At 43.3% G+C, this 9,433-nt stretch overlaps 1 protein-coding gene across 3 annotated transcripts; it reads right to left on the bottom strand.

Moving 5' to 3' along the window:
- Positions 1-658: 658 nt before the first annotated feature.
- Positions 659-7,740, bottom strand: LOC123190722 (NADPH--cytochrome P450 reductase 3). 3 transcript variants are annotated; one of them, XM_044603429.1, is made up of 18 exons: positions 7,335-7,740; positions 7,090-7,149; positions 6,920-6,996; positions 6,454-6,511; positions 6,287-6,370; positions 6,156-6,192; positions 5,460-5,547; positions 3,482-3,676; positions 3,295-3,387; positions 2,826-3,057; positions 2,651-2,734; positions 2,415-2,566; positions 2,034-2,130; positions 1,791-1,940; positions 1,630-1,707; positions 1,427-1,549; positions 1,206-1,319; positions 659-1,079 (listed from the first exon to the last, which is right to left on the bottom strand). In XM_044603429.1, exons 1-18 carry the CDS (start codon positions 7,626-7,628, stop codon positions 999-1,001), a joined length of 2,097 nt encoding a protein of 698 aa, XP_044459364.1. In that variant the 5' UTR covers positions 7,629-7,740; the 3' UTR covers positions 659-998. The 3 variants fall into 3 exon arrangements, with proteins under 3 accessions (XP_044459364.1, XP_044459365.1, XP_044459363.1); XM_044603430.1 differs by having other exon boundaries at positions 5,478-5,547; positions 7,335-7,739; XM_044603428.1 differs by having other exon boundaries at positions 5,478-5,547; positions 6,920-7,149; positions 7,335-7,739.
- Positions 7,741-9,433: the final 1,693 nt, after the last annotated feature.

Here is a 9,433-nt window from a genome sequence, read left to right on the forward strand (position 1 = left end):
GTTTTGTGGAACCTATGCGCTCGCCTGTCTCTCCGTCAGTAGGGTCACAATGCGCTGTCGGCTTGCAGTCGTCGTCCACTGTAATTTTCCTGGCGCGTGGGAGGAGTTTCGGGGCGCCGACGTGTGCATCACAGTACGCCTTGGGCTAAAACGACCAAGGCATCTGAAAAGGATGCAGCTTGCCACGGATCAGAGCATCTACCGCCAGAGTTGTCTAATTCGGACGACCAGGCAAGCAATAAAATTGCGCGCCCACAACCGGATCCAAATCCTCAATTTCATACTATTCTCATGCGCATTTCCAAGAACCACAAAGGCAAATATGGCCTCCGTTTCGGCGGGCAAGGCGCCACCTAAAGGCTAAAGGGTTCCACCGGCACAGCGGTGTTGCGTTTCCATGCGGTGGTCTCCAACGAGGCCACAACGTGATCCACCGGACCCAGATATGGGTTAGATATGGAGTTTCCCGGGCAGTCCGGATGTTTGGGCCGGACAGTGACCGGGCTGTCCGCCTGGTCGTTTGGGGCAGTCCGGTTCTCTCTCAGCTGGACTGTCATGTGATCTCAAAAAAAGCTCAGTTAAACAGCAGCATCCACCAGAAACAAGGGGAAGAAAAGCTACCACAAACACCATGATGGTACCCTAGACACTTGTTCTATAACCAGATGCAAAATTTGTTCTTGGCGGTCTTTAATGTATACATGATATGTCCCATCTCATCTCAAACTGTATGATTCACATCCCCCCGCTACAATTTTCTCAGGGGCATTTTAAGTTCTATTAATCTACAACAGCACTTATTCTTTCAACCATCCATACAATAAATATTAGAACCATGTTAGATGTCAAAGAATTACACCGATGAACTCCAATTTCGGGGGCAATGGGATGGATGCAGAAAACTCACAATCGGATTGGCATCCACCATACCATACAGGCGCCATCTTTTTTACTTCTTTCCTTCTACACGCTAGGGCTACCGATGTCTTAGGGTGTTGTTACCACACATCACGGAGGTACCTGCCTTCCATCTGTAGGTTCTTTACATACAGCTCAGTTTTGGAGTTATCCAAAGATCCCTGAAACAAATAATGTTCAGTGTTAGGAGTAATCGTAAAATAACCTCTCTTTTTCCAGAGCTCATAAAGGTGATATGCAGTGCTACCAACAGCACACGGCAGCATTGAAACGGCATTTCTGCATACCTGTTTTTGAACTATTGTGTGGAGAACCCTGTGTACGTCTTTCGCCATGCCCTTGGCATCACCACAAACATATATGTAACCACCTTGAGAAATGACGTTCCAAATCTCGGTGGCCTGCAACAAAGAGAACAAAATCCAGTTGAGTAGACCATCTAGCAGAGACGCGTGTCTATAGCTGTTGAAAAGGAACATATAGCAAAAACGCCTAGTGTATATCCAACCTTGTCCACCATCTTATGCTGCACATATTCTTTGGTTGGTCCTTCACGAGAGTAGGCGACAATTAGCTCAGAGAGTGCCCCCTCCTGAAGGAAATTTTGCAACTCTTCCTCATATATGTAGTCCTGCAATATGGCCATTATGTTAGAATACCATCAATCGCAAATTAGCAACACCCATAAAATGAATCTGTCTCATTTAGTACCATTTCACGGTTCCTGCATCCAAAGAAGAGGACTGACGAGCCCAATTCAGCTCCAGATTCTTTTAGAGCTAATCTTTCCTGAGAAAGAAGGAACAGACAAGGTTACAGGCCATATAAAATCCCAAGTGAAGAGAACGCAGATTCCCTTATAGAAAACAAACCTGCAAGAAGCCCCTAAAAGGTGCTAGCCCTGTCCCAGGACCAATCATGATGATTGGAGTGGATGGATCTGCAGGCAACCTAAAATTTGACTGCCTCACAAAAATTGGTGCCCAACTGCACTCTTCGCTATATTCCAATGGAAGTGTGTTCTACAAAGCATACAATTGAGGATGAATGAATCAAACTGTAAGAAACTCTCATTGTACCAAGGGAGAAAACTGAAATTTGCAAGAGAAATCTACCTTCATCCATGTCGAACAAACTCCTTGGTGGATCCTTTCTGTTGGTGTAGGACCATAAACTAATGCACATGTCACATGAATTCTGGAGGGAGCCAACCTGCAGAGGCGCATTTAAGCTGTAAGAAGTCCCACCATCATAAGCACAATATAATGTCACTGAGGCAAGCCATATCATCCAATATGACCACAAATGATAGGAGACAAAGTATATGTTTTAGCTTAAAGACACTGTCCACATTCCAAAGTGACTTCATGATGTTAGAGTTGAAGGATTTAAGCATTGTGCAGAAAAAAACCTAATATTTACCCACACAAAATACTTGCTGGTCAATCTTGCAACATGGGCAGTAAATGGAAGAATAAATAAGGACGGAAACATACTTTGGAGATGATGATATGGAGTAGAATCGTGGCTGTAGACGAGGAGCTATCGCCGCAAAGAATACCCCCAAGGGGGGCTTAGCTGAAGGGAATGCAGCCATAACTTCAAGAAGGCTCCTCTGGCTAGCTACTATCCATTGAGCATACTCATCCTGCATAAGGCAAGCATACCATTCAGTGAAAAATATCTCTACCAGTCAAAAACACTCCAATACAGGTTTTCAAACAAAAGTTACCTTTCCAGCAGGAGAAGCCAAGAACCTCAGTCGCTCAGCTTCAGTCGGGTCAGAAGCATGAGCAGCTAAAGCAGTCAAAGCAGCCTGGAGATGGAACATAATAATCAAGGGTCGATCAAATGGTTGCGAAAAAAAATAGCAGTTCAATGGAAAATGAATGGTTAGTCACAAGGACCTTCTTTGGAGCATTGAGTAGATCAGCATATCGTAGAAGTGCAGTCCGTAAGGTACAAGGAGATGGGAATGGTGGAGCCAAGGAACCCCCGCCTTTACGAGGAGATCCATCTTCGGCGTCTGCATGTATGGAGAAAACTGTATCTGGGGAAAGATCAAGTAGCGTTTCAGCCTGCTCCACTGTCTCGATAGAATTTTCTGAATAAACCCCAACATGATCCCCAGTTTCATACCTGGCAGGAAGTTTAAAAGCATATAAGCTGCTATACTTTTATTTAACTTGCACTAAAAGGTCAAAACTACACAGGGAAAATCAAATGCAACAGTTCAAGTTTGGAAAACCGAACACTAAATAGCACTTGGCTGACAAAATGCTTCTGAATAGTCTGAAATGAACCGTATGGACAAACAATAGAGGAACTTTCCAGATTTTGGATCAAATTCTGGGCAATGGATATGGAGTAACTTACACAAGACCAGTGCCTGAAATATCAAATTCCAGATGAATGCAAGAGCGATCCGAGGCTGGTTTATGGAGTTCCTTCCGAACAGCAACATTGGCCCTTGACAATCAATAACGAGACGGGCAGTATTGTAAATATTTAATTATAACTGAATAGAAGGAAGGTGCAGGTAGATATTTTGATATATGAATACCTGCAAGGGTGTTGGGCATCAATAACACCGTTGCCGTTGGCAAGTGTCCAGGATTTATCTTCGAACTCTAAATCTGATTTATCAATAAATACAACTCTATATTCAGGTATTGCAGCAGTGTAAGGAGTGGTTGCACCAGTAGTATCATCTTCATCACGGAGCAGTTGGTCCAATTCTGGCCATACTAGTTCTTTCCTACAAATAATAACAAATAGAAGAATTCTCGTTCAAGATACTGTAACAAACTATAGATAGCAATGGCATTTACAGAACATCCGCATGATACACAAGCCCGCCATAAATATTCAACTAACAAATATCTGAAATATTGTATTGCTATAAAACTACTGTCATCCATTACAAACATAATAATCGTTAATATTTGCTAGAAGTGACACTCAAGCAGCAGCTTGTTTGGTATACACCAATATAAGAAAAACCACATGCCTATGAACAGAAAAAGGTTTAATGTAGCTTCTGTGTACTCTAGGAATAATAATATCACACAGCCTTTCCAGCTATCGACCAGAATCTATGAGATACTCCCTCTGATCCAAAATAAAACCACGACACTTATTTTGGATCAGAGGGAGTAGAACATATCCACAAGAATGGCATTCTCAGCATTTTTGCAGTTCCACTTTATACAAATTACTCCCTCTGTAAACAAATGTAAGACGTTTTAGGTCACTTTAGAGAGAGTAACAAATGATAGAGAAACGAAAGTGATAATAAGGCAAAATTTTGAACAAAATAATAAAGGGAATTCACATCAGTAATTACTCCCTCCGTTCCTAAATATTTGTCTTTCTAGAGATTCCAACAAGTGACCACATACGAAGCAAAATGAGTGAATCTACACTCTAAAATATGTCTATATACATCCGTATGTGGTAGTCCATTTGAAATCTCAAAAAAACAAATATTTAGGAACGGAGAGAGTATAAATCAAGAAGGTGTGTCCTGGTGGCCTTTGGATGGGGTGGTCATGCTTATCCAAACATCGTTATTTTCCAGTCAGATAGTTAATCCTGGCTTTCAGACATCTTGATGGGGTCCGAAACCTTTTTCCCTTGATGTTACTTATAAGTGCTAGTTTGGCATTTGCGTGTTGTGTGGTGAACTGGCGATATGCCATTCTATGGGAATCTAGTCACGAAGTCTCAATATTTGATTACAATCTAAAAGCCTTCCTCAATCCCCCCCCCCCCCCCCCCCCAAAAAAAACATGTAGATGTAACCAAATGACGGTGCAATTTGGAACTTTTGGTGGGTTTGAACATGAATGCATATCGGGTACATGGTTATGCTTGTCGGTTTTAACAAATATATTATGATAACAAAGATGAAATGAATATATCAACACGATCATCTAGGCTTTGCATAGAAATTAATTAGCCACTGGCAAATCAAATACGGAAGTACTATTACACAAAATACAAAAGTAAGTAAGTAACAATATATAGTTTTTTCCAAATGCCTGATAATATATAATCACATCATAGATAGGCAAGTTAATAAGGCTAGTACCATATTACACGTCAAAAAAGGAAGTTAAAGATTGCAGCATCTGAAATTAACTACGTGAACATTTACTGGCAGGCTGGCAGCTTACTTACAGGTTACAAATGTACCATAAGCAAGTTTCTTATTCTCCATTTTTCTATACCATGAGTTTGTTAGGGCGTCCATTTTCAACATCCAGATTCACTAAAACCCAGTCCCAATTTCAGGTACGACAAAAAAGTATCAGGAATCCAACAAGCCAAACACTTGGCACCACAAGCCTGAATCTTGTGGAGATAGAAACAAGCCAAACAGATATAATCCAAATCCAAACCAATCAAGCAAAGACTTGGCACCCAAGTCTAGCTCCTGGCATCTGGCAGACAGAAAAAAGAAGACAAACAGATAGTCCAGCCCACTTTTGTCCCCACACGGCAGATGAAATATACAAAGAGGCGCAGCATACTTATACCATCCGTCATTTTCATACCATGCGGTGAAGTCATCCTCAATGCACTGATCATCATCACCAAGGCCACATGGAACAAGACGATTGCCACCTAAATATACACACAAAAAGTCAAGTGAATCATGGATACAAGATCAACTCACATAAGCATCCATCAAAAAGGACCTTGTTATGCAACGAGAAATTCCAGTAAATATGATATATGCAGGAATTAATCACCAAGTATATTGTGCAATGAGCTCGCTGGGTAAGAATAGTATCATGGCAGACTCTTAAACATGGTGAGTTGCTATGTAGTCGATACAATTGCAAAGATCGCCTGAGTTGGAAAATAGAACCACATGTGTCACCGACCAGTGGCCACATGTCCCCACCAACATCCTTACGTATGATGATATTTTCCGATTCATACATCTCAGCGATTGTACCAAACAAATTCTCACTTCAGCAAACCAAGCATAGTTTTTTCACAATTCATCCATATCAGCTATCATGATAACCACTAACAACCCCTAAAGAGAGTGTTCCCCAGGTAATAGTTCAAACAAATTATGTTTCGAAAAATCAAACATGGCAAGCACTCAGCGACAAAAATTGCTAAATCAGGAAATGTGCTGTCATGCAATGTTCCAACACAGTAATGCACTTGTCCTGTTGTTTGCAAAATTTCTTGGAAAAGAGTGTACATGAATTACTTACCCTGCTCCAGCAGTAACTCATCCACCTCCTTTGCAACCTAAGATTTACAAGCATATAAGCTCAGTATCAATTACCAGGACACAAATCAACCTTTGTTATATCAGTAAGAGCGCATGTTCAATGAAGCAAACCTTATTAAAATGCTCGTATTGCCTGTTGCCAAGGCCAAATACAGCATAATTGAAATCCTTAAGCCAAACCTCCTTCTCCTTACCCTGATTCAGTGCAAAAATAAAGCAAACCCCATAAGATGTTGTAGCGACAGTGAGCACATCTTGACGCCACAAATTTCACAAACCTCAGTGAACCATTTGTAGAATCTTGCTGCATTATCAGTGGGTTCCCCGTCGCCATATCTGTGGTCATTGAACATAATTATCCACACAAGTTATTGGTAAGAATTATTGCCGCAGAGAATTCCCACTCATATACCAACGGATGCATTTGGCAATTAAAATGATCACCTGGTGGGTTAAAAGCACATGGACACTCCACGTATGGTAGGCTTATAATGTCTTAAGTACCATTGGAACGTCAAATAAATTTTGTACTAGCATACATTTCACTTGCGCTTTACAACAAAAGGTAGGTATGTGGGTTACGGAATTAAGGCGGAAGCGACAAAAGGCACGATTCAGCTGCGATCTACGAATCAAAACGGCGAGAGCTGACGTGTGCAATTCAGCTGCAATCTAGGAACCAAAACTGCAAGAGTTCACGACGGGAATCCAGCAATCCACATATCAAAATGGGCGAGAGCTCACGTTGCTAAGAAGAAGAGCGCAAAAGTTTCCTTCTTGAGCTTCTCCTCGTACTCATCGTCCTCGGCAGCATAGTCATCCTGCACATGGTCCAAAGCACCTCTCAGAATTCCCAGCAGAAACAGCTCACACGCAGCTGAACACGCATAAACAATCAGATCGACGGCAATTACCAGATCCACCACTTTGAAGAGGACCTTCTCGTACCGCGCCTTGGCCTCCTCCGCCATAGCCTGCACGCACGCACGCACCAACCAGAATAGTGGCACAATTTAAATCGAATCAGCCCGCAGCGGAATCAGAATCGGGTCAAAGGAAAAAAAAAAAAGGAAGGTGGGCACTCGTGCTAATTAGAAAAAAAAGGAGCAGGCGAGCTTTGGGATCGGGGCCGGATCGGATCGGACAGCGACGGGCGGACCTTGGCGAAGCCCTCGGCGGTGCCGGTCTGGGTGCCGAAGAAGATGGTGACGCGCTTGCGGCCGTCGTCGGCGTCGTCGGCGTCGACCTTGACGGGCGGCGGGCGGAAGGACGCGGGGGGCGGCTTGGGCGGCGCGCTCCCGCCGGATCGGAGCCAGAAGGCGAGCACGAGCAGCCCGGCCAGGAGCGCGGCCGCGGTGGCCGCGAGCGCGGCCAGCGGGTCGCCCCCCGCCGCCGCGGCCAGCTCCGGCGGCAGCACGGACGCCGCCCACTCCCTCGCCGCCTCCAGCGCCATCCCTCTTCCTTCCTTCCTTGGGCCGGGGGCGGGGAGGAGGCGATGGGGGTAGGAGGCGCTCGTGGAGGCGCACCTACCACCAACTGCTGCTGGCTGCTGGGGAGGGGAGACGGGAGGGAGGCTGGGGGTTTACTCCTCCGCCTTTTATTTTCGTTTCTTTCTTTTTCGGGGCGTCAGGAAATGTGGCTGCGTGCGTTTTTTAACTTTGGCCTGATGATGGAAAGCGGGGCAGTTTTTTCCCGATCTGGGGCGGAAGTTAGCCGTGTCTTGTGACTGGACCGGCTGCCCGCCTGCGGTTGGTCTCCAGCATCCGCCCTGCTGTCCCGGGCCCGGCTGCGCTGTGATTTGGAAAATCATCATTAACGTCGGGATTTATCATTGATGGCGCGCAATTTCCTTTACTTGCCCCTCTAAAATTCGATTTTTTTATCTTAAATCCGGAGCATCTATATCTACATCTATACCTCTATATCTATACTAATGTAAAAAGACTCAAAGGGGTAGATCTAACTCATCTCGACCATCAAACTAGGTCAATCCAACGATCTACACTGCTCCAATGACGAGCATTCAACATGTTTAACGTGCAACTAATATCATACCAAATATTGCACTAATCACAGAACTATCGCACAAATAATAGCATACCTAATATCCACGTACAATTAATATACTCACTAAATATTGACGTGTGTTGCACGTGCGCATTTACTAGTATAGTCTAGAGATAATAACCGTAAAATATGACGTATAATGGGTTTTCTCTTAGTTATATCTCTAATAATTAGACATGGACATGACTAGATATGCGGTGAAAGATGCCATTGCTAAGAGATTATCTATTAAAGGCAAAAAGAATATATTTCTATCTCTTACATCTTAGTATTTATCATACGTGGCATTCTTACGGTAGCGTCATTGTAGATGAGTGCTTGCAGTGGATACGCATTATCTAACCATTGAACGAATGTGCAACTATTTGCTCAACGTCAGATAGGAATGGGGTAGCGTAGGGAGGCCCTAATATGCTGAATCAAGTTGTAGTTTTTTTTCCCTCTATTCGGGCCCTGATCTACCGAATGGAGTTGTAGCTTTTCTCAATTGAGGCCCTGATCTTACGGAACCGGATCCCCTAACATTAAGAAGGAATGGTAGAGAAGCTACAGTACCATAACTTTCCTTCTTTCTATTCATATGATTATGGCTAAAATGTAAAATTAATTTGCAAATTGATGATCTACCGTGTACATTTATAGTAATTACATGCAAACAAATTGATGGTGAAATAAAATTAAAATTAAATTATTTATATCTATAGTAAATACCAACACTAAACAACCTATTAACTACCTACTGACGGTCCCTAACTTTCCTTCTTCATTTTACACTAGGCTAACACTATAGCACCGTAACATTCCTTCTCAATGTTAGAGGATCCGGTTCCTGATCTTACATGGTGATGCCATCATGTGTGGTAGTCACAAAAACATATACATTGTCTAAGCGAAGGAAGAGTGTGGTGAGCTAACTACTATGGGGGTGGGGGTGGGGGTGGGGTGGATTGGGATCTGCTGTGATACTGGAGTGCTTGCTAACTTCTTAGAGACCACACAAAAAAAGTTTTAAGTATGGGAAACGTTTTTAATCAGTAGTCTGTTAGGATGATTTCATCAGACCGGTCGCTGGACGTTGATGCGTTTTTCATCTCACGGCTGAGATTCCTCCCAAATCAGCCATCCAACCCACCAAAAAAGCCTATTTTCTCGCTCCCATAACTTCTTGTCAGTTTCTCTTCCCAAAATTAA

The sequence above is a fragment of the Triticum aestivum genome, chromosome 2A (genome assembly GCF_018294505.1).
Source record: "Triticum aestivum cultivar Chinese Spring chromosome 2A, IWGSC CS RefSeq v2.1, whole genome shotgun sequence".
Classification (NCBI taxonomy): Eukaryota; Viridiplantae; Streptophyta; class Magnoliopsida; order Poales; family Poaceae; genus Triticum; species Triticum aestivum.